General features: G+C 42.2%; 1 protein-coding gene across 17 annotated transcripts in view; it reads right to left on the bottom strand.

Moving 5' to 3' along the window:
* The window catches only part of DLG1 (discs large MAGUK scaffold protein 1), an 890,153-nt gene that overhangs the window by 410,706 nt on the left and 462,376 nt on the right, over window positions 1-17,071 (bottom strand). For all 17 annotated transcript variants that reach the window (XM_029615884.1, XM_029615888.1, XM_029615886.1 and 14 more), the window contains one exon: window positions 16,032-16,176. In XM_029615884.1, the coding sequence (XP_029471744.1) occupies window positions 16,032-16,176 (145 nt within the window). The remainder of the gene's footprint in view (window positions 1-16,031; window positions 16,177-17,071) is intronic.

Here is a 17,071-nt window from a genome sequence, read left to right as displayed (position 1 = left end):
ACTATATATATTTTTCTCAGTTGATGAATTAAGAATTTTTCTTGAGGCAAAAAAGCCATCTACTTCATCTCCTATAGTAGTGTGAAAGAAAAATTGTAATGCTGAAAAATGCATTTGGGCTTTTCCCTGAAATTATTGATTAGGTAATTCTCTCTTTATTTTCATAGGATCCTCTCCTTGATTATAGGATTTTTGGTCAAAGTGGATATAGAGTTTTGTGATTTAGTATTATTGCTTATTAGATTTGTTTCATCTTTTGTTATATCCACGTATTACGGATTTGCAAATTGTATTTTGTAAATTGAAAACGGTTTGGATAAGTTCCTAGAGGAAAAAATCCATAAACTGTTATTAATTAATAAGCGATAGTAGCTTGAGATTTATTTAATGTTTGGGTATTTGCGACTTGGATTGGCCACTATTGGAAACAGGATACTGAGCTTGATGGACCCTTGGTCTGACCCAGTATGGCATATCTTATGTTCTAATTTCTTTTTCACGGGTCCTCGAGACACAAGAACATGTTCTCTGGCCCTTCAGATATTTGTTAAGTCGAAGGTGCTGGGTATTTCCCTGGCTCACCACAAAATGGAGGATCCGGCACAAATCATGTCCTTTCTTGGCACTGAAATCGACACGCTATTAATGGCGATACAGCTTTTGCACAGTAAGCTGGAAGCATTGCGGGCTGCCATCACTGTTGCCACAGAGGCCAAAAAGGTCACACTTAGGCATCTGCAGTTCTTTATAGGAGGAATAGCCTAGTGGTTAGAGCAGTGGACTATGAACCAGGAGACCAAGGTTCAAGTCCCACTGTCACTCCTTGTGACCTTGGGCAAGTCACTTTACCCTACATTGCCTCAGGTACAAAAAACTTAGATTGTAAGCCCTCTGGGGATAGAGAAATACCTACAGTACCTGAATGTAAACCAGTGTGATATCTCAATTGAGATGAATGTCGGTATATAAAAATAATAAATAAATAAATAAATCTCAATTTTGTATGCAGAAATATGCTCATGGATCTGCCCTTTATTAGGATGTTGTCGCAGTCCATAGCAGGAATTCAGAAAAGCCAACATTTTATCAGGATTACTCAGGGCCTAAGAGATTACTTAAGGGTTTGGCAGACCTTTATGGAGGAAATATAACAGGAGGACCCCTTTGTTACCAACCAGGAAATGCAGCTATACATAGACACTGTGTGTAGCTTGGGGTTTGGCGCCTACTTGGCAGAGATATGGTGTACTGATCTTGGCCCTTGCATTGGGCGTTCATTGGGACTATCACCTTTTTAGAATTATTTTACATTGTTTTGGCCATACACACATGGAAACCCCATTCTTGGAAAAGGAGTGATTTTCTGATCAGATAACCTTGCGTTTGTTCAGTCCATTAATTCGCTCAGAATCCGCTCATCCACAGCCTTGAGGTTTTTGCAGGAACTAGTATTGCTCTGTCTGTGCATTAACTTGGTCTTTAAAGCTAAACATTTACGTGGGACAGAAAACTGCATTGCTGACCTTCTTTTGCATTTTCAGTGGTCTCGTTTGAGGCTCCTGGCACCAGAGGCAGAAGTGCAACCATCGCAGATCCTACCTTGAGTCTGAGAAATGGGGTTCCTGGAGTAGCTTCCACGTTGAGACCTGTGCTGGTGGATAGCACATGGAAAAGCTATTCGGAGTGGACTCTATTCCAAAATTTTGATCACTCACAGGGTAGTCCCTATCCGAAACAGTTCACAGAAAGGACAGTGACAGAATTCTTAGTCCACCTAAGGGACTCCAGGTTCTTCAGGTCCCACCTGGTGGGCATTCATTCTGTTGTAAAACTTTGAGGCAACAACTGCATCGGTAGCTCCTTTTTAATTAATTGATGGAGGCAACAACCCTTTAGGGCTGACAACAGGAGGTCCATTATACCTGCTGTTTTACAGGCTTTAGTGGCAGAGCTCCCCCAGCTAGTTTGGGACACTTCTTTTTTTTTGTAATTGTATGTTTATTAACAGTAAAACCAATACACACCGCAGAGAAACAGCAAGTATTGCAGTCTAATACAAAAACAAACTAACCCATTGTATGTAAAACCAGCAACCAACACTGCAATGTACTTATAGTCTGCATCCCTAATATCTTGCATATCCCCCATTGGGTTCCACCAAGTATTTCCTCCCCTCCCCCTAATAACATAAACAGATTATAATCAAGTAAAACAAAAGAAAACTACAATAAAGCAATAGGTAAAATAAAACAGTAAAAATAAAGACCCTTCCCCCCTCCACCCCTATCCATCCCCCACTCCCTTTCCCACTATCAGGTTCCCATGGAGCAGTGTGAGTCAGAATCAGACCATTGCGTATATAAGTGCCATACTTTGCCCAATTTAGCCAATTTGTCTCTTCGAATAGCCGTCAAATATTCCATATAATAAATCCATTTCAATCTGCGCAGAATGTCAGACAGAGAGGGTGCTCTAGAATCCTTCCATCGCAGGGCTATTTCCCCTCTGACCGCATGCGCCACCGCCCGAAGCAATAGGCTATGCGCATGCTGGTCTTGGGATACTGGAATATGTAACAATACTTCTTTCGGGTGCAAGGCAACAGGCAGACCCACCAAACCCCCAAACCATTGTTCCACCTGGTCCCATAGAGACCGTATCACCGGGCAGGACCACCACATGTGATAAAAGTTTCCCTCCAAGCCACAGTTCCTCCAACACAAGGAATCCTTTCGAAGCCCCATCTTATGTAGTTTATAAGGAGTTATATACCATCGGAATAACAGCTTATAACCGTTTTCTACTATAGAAGCCGCCGTGGAGGACCGTCCCACCGTGGAAAAACAAGTTTCCCACTCATCTTCTGACAATGTTCCCTCCAGGTCTTTTTCCCAAGCCTTAATATGGCTCGGCTTACTCAACAGCGCTCCATTTAATAAGGAATACAACTTAGAGATCACTCCCCTGATCAAATGGGCTTGTGTACAATAGCCCTCCAGTAACGTTTTTCCCTGTAGCATATCTGGACGCACCTGTTTAGAAAGTAGGAAATGACTCACTTGTAGGTAAGCATAATACTGAGCGGTTCCCAGACGAAACAGAGTCTGAATCTCTTCCCAGGACCGAACCCCCTGATCATACCACAATTGCCCCAAAGTCATTAAACCCTTACTCCTCCAAAAGTGAAAGGTGCTCTCCGCCCACCCCCCTAAGAAAGTCCTACAACCCCGTATGGGAGTGGAGTGAAGAAATTTCCGATTCCCTATAAGCTGTGTCCGCCATCTCCGCCATAGCAACATGGTAACAGAAGTACAGGGGGATTTAAGATCCAAATCAGCAGGGATAGACTCCAACCCCCAAAACCAGTCTTCAGGGCTAGCACCCTTTAGTAAATATCGTTCTAAACGTACCCACTGCTTAACATCCTTATAATTATGGAAGTCCACCATTGCACGAAGTTGAGAAGCAATATAGTATTTGAGGAAATTTGGGACCCCCAGTCCCCCATCACGCCTGTGTTGATACAACACCGCGCGAGCTATTCTCGGTGGCCGTCGTTTCCAAATAAAAGAAAAAACTTTGACCTGCAGTTTTTTCAACACAAGAGCAGGTACCAAACATGGCAAAGTTTGAAACAGATATGCAATCCTGGGCAAAAAAGTCATCTTAAGAGCGGCGATTCTACCCATCCAAGTGAGAGTAAGTCTATCCCAGGCTTGCAAGTCCAGCTCCAGCTTTTTAATCAACGGCACATAATTTAGCTGGTACAACTCCCTGTATTCTGGCCCAAGATATACCCCTAAATATTTCACTGATCTAGAGGCCCAGACAAAGGGAAACTGGGCTTTGAGTTGAGTGAGCAAAGATGGTGCTACAACAATGGGCAGGATCTCCGACTTATCTTTATTAACCTTAAACCCGGATACCGTACCATATGCCTCTAAAATAGGTAATAGGCCTGCTAGAGAACGTACGGGGTCCGCCAGTGTAAATAGCACATCATCTGCATAAAGCGCTAGCTTATAAATATCCTCCCCAATGGGGATCCCCTGGACCTCCTCCGCGGCCCTAATTCTGGAGGCCAATGGTTCTAAACTCAAGGCGAATAACAAGGGCGAGAGCGGGCAACCTTGACGGGTCCCCCGCTGCACCTCAAAATTCTCAGAGTATCCCCCATTTATTTTTATACATGCAGCCGGGGAACTATATAGTTCCTGAACCCACGTGAGAAAACCTCCTCCCAACCCTACCTTGCGCAGCACCTGAAACAAGAAGGGCCAATGAACCCGGTCAAATGCTTTCTCAGCATCAATCCCAAATAACACCGAGGGTGTAGAACTCTGTTTAGCACTATGTATAATATTGACCACTTTGCGGATATTATCCCCCGCCATCCTACCAGGCATAAAGCCCGCTTGATCATCATGAACCAATAAAGGAATAACAAACTTTAAACGAGTGGCCAGAATTTTAGCTAACAATTTTAAATCAATGTTTATAAGGGAGATGGGTCTATAGGAGCTGCATAACAATGGGTCTTTCCCAGGCTTAGGAAGAATCGTTATGCCCGCCACATTAGCCGCTGGTAGCATATGCGCTCCTGACCCCAAGGCATTAAACATGGCCGCCAAAGGGCTGACTAACACGTCCTTATATTTTTTATAGAAAAGAGGAGTGAACCCATCCAACCCAGGAGCCTTTCCCGGTTTCAGCTCTGCGATTGCTGCCAACACTTCCGCGGAAGTAATAGCTTGACCCATACCCTCTGTCAGGGAGGCTTCCAAACACGGCAATGAGGTCCCATCCGGATACTATCCTCGGAGGCATCCTGTTCGCTAGAATATAAATGTGCAAAAAAATTATTGAATTGCACTCTAATTTCTGTTCCCACCGTCGTCACTTCCCCCTCTGGAGTCTTAATCTTAGTGATCTGGCATTGTGCTGTTCTAGACTTCAAAGCATGAGCTAATAATTTCCCTGCCCTATTACCATGTTCATAATAGGTTTGTCGCGCCAAATCTAGCTGATGAGCTCTCTCAGCAGCATCAAGCTGTTGCAGCTGATACCGGAGGTCCCCGAGTTCCCGTAACAAGGATTTAGAAGGGGTCGCTTTATGAGCCGCTTCCACTGTTCTAAGTTTATCTCTCAAAATATTGCATTGTCTAGCCTTTTCCTTTTTCCTGTAGGAGGCAATAGCAATTAACTTGCCCCTGATGACTGCCTTCAGACAATCCCAGATCACCACTGGCGTAGACTCCCCTGTGTCATTTAATGTTAAATATTCTTGTATGGCGGTTCGAATATCTTGTTCTACCTGTTTTTCTTTAATAATAGAGTCGTTCAACCGCCAAAACCGACGACCATTATCGGAGCCGATAGTACGAAAGGACCACCATATAGGGGCATGGTCAGACCATGTAATTTGACCTATACCCGTATCTGCCGTGTCCCCCACCAAGGAAGAATCCACAAACAGATAATCAATTCTGGTGTATACCTCGTGCGCTTTAGAGAAATAAGAGTAATCCCGTGCCGTGGGATTATGTACCCGCCATACATCCACTAGGCGCCATTTTGCAATAAAGGTATGAAAGGCTCTGCTATCCACGGAGGCATAATGGCCTACTCCCGTGGAGCAGTCCATTCACGGGTCGCACACCAAATTAAAATCCCCCCCTAGAATCATCCGCCCACAGGATGTAAGGAGTAATTGATCATCTATGCGCTGAAGAGTATCCCTCTGCATTTTAGTAGGGTTATAAACATTTACCAAAGTATACAATATCTGATGAAAAGATATGGACACTATTATAAAACGTCCCTCTGGGTCCCGAAACACTGAGTTTATTTGCCCCACCAAATCTCTGGAGATCAATATCCCAACCCCATTGTATTTAAAGGTTGGAGTACTCGCAGCTAGAAGTACCATCGGGAACCCCGCATGATTCAGTAAATTCTCATAACGTCTACGCAAATGCGTCTCCTGAAGAAATATAATATCTGCCTTCATCCGAAGCGCATCTTTAAATAAACTATGACGCTTGGCTGGGTGGTTAAGGCCTTTCACATTCATGGACACTATTTTAATAGTTGACATTATCATAGCTAACCACTCCCCCTCCCCCTCTTTCTGAAGTATTCTCCTCTTCCTGCCTGACCCTAGATAACTCCACACTGGGACTTAATGAGCATCCCCCCCCTGCCACGAAGAAACCCACAAAACTAAAAACCCCCAAGAAACAAAAACCCCGATCCCCCCCCTTCTCCCTCCTTCCCCCACACTCCCTGTATCCCCCACCCCCCTCCCCATCACAAGTTCCCTGCCAGTACAACATTGACAAGGGAATACTGAGGTGAAGTGCGTCTCCCACTCCCCTCCCAACATCCTTTCAAGCTATAAGAAAGAAACAGCGTATAACCATACACACAAATGCAAACAAATAACTTTCTGTGAACTGAAAGCGACTATATCAGATTAAGAGCTGAATAACCTGTAGCCACTCACTCCATGTTTGCCCCCTCATAGAACAGGAGATTATGCACTCCCATCAGAGCCAAGGCACTCCTCTATCAATTATTACAATAACAGTTACCCGCCCAAAGGGGCTGAAATGCGAGGAGGACATTTCAAGGAACTTTAGCCATGGAGCTGGCAGCCACAGTCAGATGAGAGTCAGAAGAGTTTCTGCGCAGACGAGAGCCCGAAGTCCCTTTGCGCTGCCACCGTGGTCGATCCGCAGCTATCGGTTTAGGTAATCCGCTTCCCATCTCCGGAAGGTGCAGGCCCTCCTCCGCCAAGATTGCAGCTGCAGCCGACGCCATCTTGATAAATCTCGTGCGTCCATCCTTGGTAAAAGCAAGGCCCAGGGGATATACCCATCGGTATCTCAGGTTGGCCTCCCGGAGAATCGCTGTTACAGGTTGAAATTCCCGTCGTCTTTGAAGCGTAGCCGCCGCCAAATCGTTGTATACCGTCACACTATGACCGTCCCAGCTGATGGTACCCATTTTGCGGGCTTGTTGCATTATGGCCTCCTTCAGTCTAAAACTATGGAGACATGCAATGATGTCTCTGGGAACATTTGTTCGTGGTGCCCCCAGGGACCGATGAGCTCTGTCCAATATAATATCGCCAGCCCTGGTCCCCTCTGACTCAGAGCTATTATTAAGGATAGTCTCACATATTTTCTGGACCACCTTTGTGGCATCAGCGTAATCTGCCGTGTCGGGGATACCTCTCACCCGAATATTTGCACGGCGAGAGCGATTCTCCAAGTCCTCCATTTTAATTTGCATCTCCTCGTTCGCTTGTTGGAGCATCGCAACCTCCTTCCTAAGGGTCGATGTTTCCACCATTTGCCCCTCCACAATCCCTTCCACATCTTCCACACGCTTTCCAATATCTCCGATTTCAGAACGAAACTCTGTCAGCGCCGCCTGCATTTCTGAGCGCATGGACTTAATGTCGCTTTGTATTTCCCGAAACCAGAGTTGGAAATCCGATTTGGTAGGTTCGGACGCCTCTAAACTGTGTTGCTTATCTTTTCCGACGGTCGCCTCCTCGATAGCCGGCAAATCAACCTGCGGCCTGACGTCCGCCATTTCAGGAGCTCCCGAATCAGGCTCCTCACTCAAGGCCGCAAAACGGGAACCTCCCGGTTCGTAGGAGAAAGCTTTTAGATCCGCCGTTTTCCTCCTGGGATGCATCTGCAGGGATTTAGACAACCCCTAATGCTGTCCAGAATTAAAAATTCGCCGTTAGATAGCTTTTATTGCTGAATGCAGGATGAATGGGAACGGAGCTTTCGACTCAGACGTCCATGCTGCTGGGATGACGTCACTTCCCCCCCTAGTTTGGGACACTTCTGAGATCAAATTGTGGACTCTTGCCTTTTCATTGATGTTTTTCAGGGCCTTTAGGATTAGTGAACTACTGGCCTGGGAAAAGGCAGCCACCAGGGTTTCTGATTGTAGCCTTGCACCCAATACGGTGCAAATTCTCTTTAGGTAAAAAAAATGACTAGCACGCAGCAGGCTGGTTGGTATTTTTGCATTCTGCTCACATGGTGATTACATGTCCAGTTAGGCCTGTGCATAATTATTTAGGGGTGCGCCCACCAGGGGCTGGACCCTTACTGAAACATCAGGATGGATCAGCATTGTCACAATACCAGTTCACAAGTATATTCTGTAGAAGGTTGGCAGTGATAGGGGGAGGATCCAGACGAATTTCATACTCATTCCTTCTGAATTGGGCAATGTCATTTGCGAGCAGCATCTGTTTGAACGAGGTACAGATCAAATCTAGAGGACGCTGGCAGTCCAGCAGGTGCAAATGTAACATATGGGCCTCACTGATCCCTCGAGTTGGTAAGGATCTAAATGCAGCAGGTCACTTTAACGTCAATTTTGAATTCTAGGTTACTCATACATTTACTGGTAACACAGAGCCAAGGCAAAGAGTGCTGGCACACAAATGGGAATACTGTGGAGCAAAGCTACCATTTTCTGGCTAGGAAAAGGAGGTGGGACCAAGTCACACCTACCATCCTTCAGTATGCCACAGAGCTTCTGTGGCTGGACATTATCATTATCCATCTAGGCAATAATATGGCATGGCTTTACCCAAGGCAAGTCTTGCCTCACAAATCAGCTTCACTTTTTTGAAGGCGTTAATAAACATGTAGATAAAGGTGAATGGGTAGATGTAGTATATTTGGATTTTCAGAAGGCGTTTGACAAAGTTCCTCATGAGAGGCTTCTAGGAAAAGTAAAAAGTCATGGGATAGGTGGCTATGTCCTTTCATGGATTACAAACTGGCTAAAAGATAGGAAACAGAGTAGGATTAAATGGACAATTTTCTCAGTCGAAGGGAGTGGGCAGTGGAATGCCTAAGGGATCTGTATTGGGACTCGTACTTTCAAAATATTTATAAATAATCTGGAAAGAAATACGACAAGTGGGTAATCAAATATGCAGATGATACAAAATTGTTCAGAGTAGTTAAATCACAAGCAGAGTGTGATAAATTGCAGGAAGACTTTCTGAGGCTGGAAAATTGGGCATCAAATTGGCAGATGAAATTTAATGTGGATAAGTGCAAGGTGATGCATATAGGGAAAATAAACCATGGTATAGTTACACAATGTTAGGTTCCATATTAGGAGCTACCACCCAAGAAAGAGATCTAAGTGTCATAGTGGATAACACATTGAAATCATCGGTTCAGTGTGCTGTGGCAGTCAAAAAAGCAAACAGAATGTTGGGAATTATTAGAAAGGGAATGGTGAATAAAATGGAAAATGTCATAATACCTCTGTATCACTCCATGGTGAGACCTCACCTTGAATACTGTGTACAATTCTGGTTGCCGTATCTCAAAAAAGATATAGTTGCAATGGAGAAGGTACAGAGAAGGGCGACCAAAATGATAAAGGGAATGGAACAGCTCCCCTATGAGGAAAGACGAAAGAGGTTAGGACTTTTCAGCTTGGAGAAGAGACGGCTGAGGGGGGGATATGATAGAGATGTTTAAAATCATGAGAGGTTTAGAATGGGTTAATGTGAATCAGTTATGTTAAATCTGTTTTTATTATATATCATACAACAATGAACATTACCAAAGCATAACATTTGATACATAATATATATCCTATTACATATTAAATAAATATTATTTTAACCCATAACCATGTTATTACCCCTCCTTCCATAACCCTACATCCCCCCATCCCTTCCCCCCCCCCCATCCCTCTTTCCCCCTCCCTGCACCGAAGAAACACAAGGATCACATATCATATCTATACGATTTAAAAAGAGACTTTTAGATTCATGTGGTAAGGTTAAAATAAAAGGAAGCCAGACTGCATTTATTTCTCTTCTTGTCTTGATAGACAAGTGATTAATAGCCAAGGTTTCCATTGTTAGTAGATTTATTATAGAAGAGCGCCATAATAATATAGAAGGCCCTTCTAAAGTTCTCCATGCTGTTAGTATAGCTTTGCAAGCTAACAAAAAAACTTTTGTAATCCAGATAATCGAAACTTTATTTCTTTTAAATGAGTTTGGAAAGATTCCAAACAGTGCCACTAGTGAAGAAAATTGAATTTTATATCCCACAACTCTATTTGCAGAATGGTAAACTTTCTTCCAAAATATTTGAATTGTTGGACAACTCCAAAAGGAATGACCTAAGTGTGTAGGTCCTCCTTTGCACCAAATACATATATCAGACTAAAGAGGTTAGGACTTTTCAGCTTGGAGAAGAGATGGCTGAGGGGGGATATGATAGAGGTGTTTAAAATCATGAGAGGTCCAGAACGGGTAGATGTGAATCAGTTATTTACTCTTTCGGATAATAGAAAGACTAGGGGGCACTCCATGAAGTTAGCATGTGGCACATTTAAAACTAATCAGAGAAAGTTCTTTTTCACTCAACGCACAATTAAACTCTGGAATTTGTTGCCAAAGGATGTGATTAGTGCAATTAGTGTAGCTGTGTTTAAAAAAGGATTGGATAAGTTCTTGGAGGAAAAGGATTGGATAAGTTCTTGGAGGAAAAGTCCATTATCTGCTATTACCGGTAATTAAGTTGACTTAGAAAACAGTCACTGCTATTAGTAGCAACAGTAGCATGGAATAGACTTAGATTTTGGGTACTTGCCAGATTATTATGGCTTTTATTGGCCACTGTTGGAAACAGGATGCTGGGCTTGATGGACCCTTGGTCTGACCCAGTATGGCATGTTCTTATGTTCTCGTTTAAAAATATCGACTTCATCATTGGCATCAAGAAGGATTTGATATTGATCAAGGCCCTCTGGCCTGTGGTGATGTTGGTTTGGTCCCACAATTTCCCTCGCTTAGTGCGGAGAGGGGCTAGTTCTATCAAAAGCACTGAAAAAAGCAGATGGAAGCAGAATAAGAAGAGGGCTCATGGGTCTGAGCCACAGGCTGACATGTACATAAGGATAAATTCGTTAGCTGCGCAGGCTTATGCAGGTCTGATGTGGGCATGGATTTCTTTATCTTTTCCTTGCAAATGTTCACAGAAGTGTTGGCGAGTTAAGTGGGGATGTAGGGGCGGTGTAACTGACCCCTATTATGGCGGGGCCCACACTGGGACATAGGGGGAAGCTTTGGCATTATTGGGGAGAGAGAGGGAAGGGTTCAAGTATGAAAGACTAAGGTGGGGCACCTGGAGCAGGAGGGCCAATGATAGCAGATGGTCAGTCCATTAATAGGTGGGGGTGTGGTCAGGCCATTAAGGGAAGCCTGGCATAAAAGGACCAAAGACCAGGGTAGGGGTAGTGTGGGTAGACCTAAATGAGGCCTGGTCAAAATATGTGATGGATGGCACAGGACAAGATAGGTGGCCGGTCTTGTGGTAGCCAAATGGAGGCATGGTCAAAAGATATAAGTGAAGCCTGCAAGGGCAGCCAGGGGTTGGTGAGGCAGAGGCACACTGCACAAGGCCAGCAGCTGCCATGGCGGCATTCATGGAGTCAGGCGCCAGTAGGTACAACCTTCATGGCGCAGAAGTTTGGAGGGCTGTTAACTCACTGGGATAGTGGCAGCAGGCGGGCGGCATTGAAAAAGTATTGTCAAAATTGGGTACTGGTGAGGGTGCAGGCCAGTCTGTTAAAAGAACTTAATGTTAGGTTTACATGAGTTTTTTTTCTGTATGTTCTTGCTATTATTCAGGTTTTTGCTTATATGGCTCTCTTTATATGCTTGTGCCATTGTTATGAACAGGGCGAGGAGAGGCAAATTGCAAGAAGTTACGACATGCCCCAGTTATGAATAAAAGAAATCTCTTGCCTTGGCTGAAAACTAGCACAATGCTGTATTTCATTTTATTCTAGGGCTTCCTGTGATTTTGCTGTTAATATTCACACCATTAGCACACAATGCTGCAGTGCTTGCTTATTTTCTCAGTAAGAATTCATTGATCAATCAGTGACTTACTGTTTCTCTCCAGGTTCAAACTGCAATGTGCTGAAATACTGATACTAAGCAGATAAAACAATTGTATATGCTGGTCAAATTAAAGCTTTGCTATATGGCTAAAACAAAGTTGATGCGTAAATGTACAATGTATTCAGCTCTGCTTTAAACAGTACAAACTAGAGGACCATTTATATAAAATGAACAGAAAAACAATTCTAGTAATTGTTGCCTATGGTTTACAAAAAATAAAAGCAAAGCAAGAATAATTTAAGTAAAGGAAGATAAAATATGATGATCAATAAAAGGCAAACCATATGTCCATTATGCTCTACACATCATTTTGAAAGTCTTTCAGTCAGTATCCTGGGATTATTATAAACTCTGCCTTTGCTGTAGGGTGGGGCTTCCCATATCTGACCTGGGGACCCCACAGCCAGTTTGGCTTTCAGGATATCTGCCACGAATATGCATCAGATAATTTGCATACACAGAGTCTCCATGGTTATGTAAATCTATCTCATGCATATTCATTACAGGTATCCTGAAAACCCAACTGGCTGTGGGGGTTCCCAGGACAGGTTTGGGAAGCCCTGCTGTAGGGATTTCTCCTGGGTTGGGTTTATCAGACAGATTACAAATGACAAGTAGTTCAATGAGAATCAGGGAAAACAGCAGTCTGCCCATCTATTAGTGTGCAACATTTCCCCCCAGATTCTGCAGGTTATAACTGTGATTCTATGAATGCAGCGAAATCCCCAGATTATGGGCACAATTTAATTTGTTATGGTTTCTAGTAGTAACCACCATCCTGTAGTTAACATTTTACTGAGCTAGTGTTACAACTAAATCCTATAAGCAAATCCTGTATTTCTGGATAACCCCAAAAAGCAGCCATGTCCATAACATTGTCACAAGTTACAGATCTACAATCAAACTAGTTTTATTCTGAATGCAGCCTCAGCCAATCTGAGAAACCAGATATAGAATGTGTGTGTTAAAGACATAACTTGGGACAATATTTATAATATAGTAGATTCCATGAGCTGAACTACAACAATTTCACTTAGCATAAAGGTCATTTTTAGTTCAATAACTGTTTCCTTTAATCATGCCACATACACATCTAAATTATTATATAGTATACCTCTACACAACAGCAGATATCCTCTCTCAAAGTTAGCTATTGTGTGTTGATCCAATAGAAACCCGTGGACCAAATCAGTAACGGAGGCATTCCGGACACCTGGGGCTTCCCTGCCCCCTCCTATCTCCCACCCTCGTTCATCCCAGACAATAAGAACAGGGAACAATAACACGACGTATATTTGGATGCAAAGAGGCTGTAGCAGTTTATTAGATGCCTAACAAGGGAATCTAATCTGGGATGCTGAGCCTTATGTGCCTAATTGTGCTTGTTCTCGGGTAGGTGTTCCTGGATATAATCAGGGAGCATTTGCCCAAGCAAACAATGAGGTCCTACTCCCATGAACTCAAGATATGCAGGGGGCTGGGGGAGGGAGTACCATCTGGGTAAGCCACCATGCAGCAAGCACTCAGGACCTTCCCATCTCCTTCCTGGCAGTCAAAGCCAATTTCTGGACCCGATATCAAATCCTCCCCGTTTATTGTAAACCCCTGGTGGCCCTAGCCACCAACTTCCTTAAGGGTGCCTCCCCACTCGCCATCGCCTCCATTGCTCTACAACTCTCCTTCCGAGCTCAGGCATCCCCAGAGCAACAAAACAAGTATGTTCACAACTAACTACTAGTCATACCTGACTGCTGGGTAGGTTGGGTGGGAAACACTGCACTCAGAGCCAAGGAGGAAAAGGAAGTGCCTCAGCGCAGTAGGGACTTTCAAATTTCCTGGTGCGCCTTCCCCCGACTGACATCATGGCATGACCTCTGGCCAATCACACGGTCCAGCGCTGGGTTGCATACACATGACGTTATCATGCCCAGTGTTGGACCAGTCGACAGGGGCCATGTCACTGCTAGCGATGAGGATGACCCACTGCGCCACGATGCCAGTGCAAGGACTCCCCAATGATTGCAGGTAAGTAGGGTGCGCAGGGAAGGAGCGGCCACCCAGATGGTTGCCTCGGTGCCTGTTATTTTTATGGCACCTGCACTGGGGGGCTATTTTTTTTTTTATGGTTGCCATTAGCAAATGGATTTTTGCCACACTGCATGATGAGTAGGCTTTTAACATAGTTCGTTAGCCTAATTTTTCTGTCTACTGTTAAATTTCCAATTCTTTCACAACTATAAAGAGATTTTTAAAGAATGTGGAAACAATTTATACTTTTTTTTCCAGAGCAAGATGGTTCTGTGCAGTGATTAGGGTTTAGGAATCATTGTTCTCCTGATCTTCCAGGACATTTAAATCTTAAAAGTAATTAAAAGGCTGCGTAAAATCATTAAGTATCTACATTTTAGAAAAAACCAACTAGCTCTATGAAAAGGATATTTTTAAAAATGATTTAGGCTTGAGCTGGCCAATGTGCTGTAGGAACAAGGAGCTGTTATACAGGATTGGGGAATGACTAAATGCAAATGGGGGAATTAGTTTAACTGGTCAGGATTAGGAAATAAGGAATTTTAGGATTAGTGTTGTGATTACACTGTTGTGTAAATTGATCATGTTATTGTACTCTTTTTTAAATTGCGGATTAGCATATTTTAATAAAATCTCATCATAAATGGAAAATGAAATGGCAAGTCCAAGGATAAAATAGTCAGCCGTTTCTTTGTGTATGTTCTTGAAACACTCTACTCTATCCCATCTCATCAGTATTCCACTTAAAATACCTTTGCAGGTATTTTGGTACCCCCAAGTTCCTTGGGCTTAGTTTTGTTACTCATATTAGGCTGGTAATAATAGAAAAATGAAAAAAAACTCTGTTTGCACAACAGCACAAACAAAATACTCTTCAACCTTCATTCTGTCACAGCCTACTTCTCCCCCCACAGCAGTATCTGTTTCTGCAGATCAATAATGTTTATTTGTGGATTACACCAAGAGAGGAAAATGCTAGTAATAGCTTTTGATTCAGGAACAGGAAATGAAAGATTATGTTATAATAGACAGTAAATGGAAATGCTACTTTAAAGAAGCATTTTAACTAAGCTGAACTAAAAGCAAACTGGATTGAAATGGTTCCCTGCAAATGTATAGTGCAAATATAGGAAATAAGTATCAAACACAAGAAAATGCTATCAGTTGATTCATTTGTTGCTGCCATACGATTTTTTTTTCAGTATGTACCTATAGGCTTATTTATAGCAGACAAATAGCAATCATTAATATAAACAAACATCAAAGCTGGGCAGAGCCATGTGTTTAGATACATGAAAACATCTATAATTTCAAGGAAATTAACAGTGGCTATCTTTAGCAATGTGATGAGTGGTTTTTTTTTTACACAGACATACTCAGAAAATGCAGATTAATTTATAAGCTATACTTATGGAAATGGAGGGAAAAGCATTTAATGTGAATCTTGATTTACAGGAGTATGAGGCTCTGTGTATCAGTGTTTAAATAAGTTGCTGCAAACTACAACAAACTAAAACATTCAAACTTCAAGCATTTGCAAACCAAATGTCAGAGCTGCACAAAACAGTTTCATGAACATTCTATAGATGCTAATTTAAATTTTATAAAGGTGAAATTTAAAATAGATTGCTACTGATACCAAGAAGAAAAAACACAAGATATTCAGAGAAAGAAACAATTCGAAATACTCCAATTCATACAAAACAATACAGTGACATGAAAAAAAATCTAAATTTACGGTAAGGCACTTTTCCTTTATCACAGCACAAAGCAAGTGTTTTGCTTTTTTTGTCTCAGAATCAAGAAAAAAAGAAACATGTTCCAGTGCATAAAATGAGTCAACACATTTCTGTACAAATATTTTTTTTAATTTGGGGTAAACCGTGGGATTCTGTAGAAATTACCTTTCTGTTTCTGACTTAGGTGGTATTAAGAGGATTGGCAAACAAACAACTCAAAAATTTCACATCTTTAGGAAAGTTAAAACCCAAACAACTGAACAGCAGATGCATGACAAACTTACAGTTGGTAATGTCTGGTGGCGCATAACTGTCATTCATGTACATAGTGGTTGGTTTTGCTACTTTCAGATACACAAAATCAGATGTGTTCTTTAAGGCAGTCACTGCATGTTCGTGTGTCACTTCTTCTAAACTTTCACTGTTCACCTACAGAAAAAGAATACTGGAGTCACTTAGGCATGGGATGGCAGCATTGCTCTTTTAATTATTTATTTATTTTAAGTTCAATTGATATTTAAGAATGGAAGAGTAATAAAATAGTCACCACAGAAATAGCCATGACTTGGATAATGAATATAAAGCAATCTAAAAAACACATGTTAAAAATATAATATACATGATTGGCCATAAAGAGTAAGCCTATACAGACAAATACATTGGCCATTATGTACTATTATCTCTCTCCAATGGTTCCCAAATTTTGTGAAATAAACACATTCAATTAGACTTTCCAACCATAATTGCTTCATTTCGATATCTAATAAACCATACTCCACGAATAGTGAACATCTAATGAGATAGCTTTCCAATTAACCACTGAATTTTTGTTACCGTGTTAATCCACTTGGATACATGGAATTAAGAGTCAAACAAGTTGCAGGCGGTGCCTTTTTATTGTACTAATTTAATAGATATATGACAAACTTTCAAGTCATCCTCTCACACTGGGTTTAAATTTTATAGTCTTTACAGTTCCTTTTGGAACTTAGAAGCACTGCTTTTTCTAAAACAAATGTTTTATAAATTATTTTATGATTTACATCTTTGTGTATCGTTATTTCCTCCAACAATTCACTGCATTATAGACTTCTGGAGATGGTCACCCTACATAGTTGAGTACTGGAGTATTAATTAGCTTCAGGTCACCGTGAACAACTCCAGAAGCCAGTAATGTTTTCATAAAATGCAACACATTGTTGCAAGGTCACATAAATCTCTCACAGACACCGTCTGTCCTATAAGTCTGACAGCATGCTTTTAACAGCAAAACAAGTTCAAGATGCAAAATATACTAACATGAGAGAACAACAAGAAAGGCTCA

Source organism: Rhinatrema bivittatum, chromosome 9, assembly GCF_901001135.1.
Source record: "Rhinatrema bivittatum chromosome 9, aRhiBiv1.1, whole genome shotgun sequence".
Classification (NCBI taxonomy): domain Eukaryota; kingdom Metazoa; phylum Chordata; class Amphibia; order Gymnophiona; family Rhinatrematidae; genus Rhinatrema; species Rhinatrema bivittatum.
Note: the sequence above shows the minus strand (reverse complement) of the source record. Positions and strands in the feature narration are given on the sequence as shown.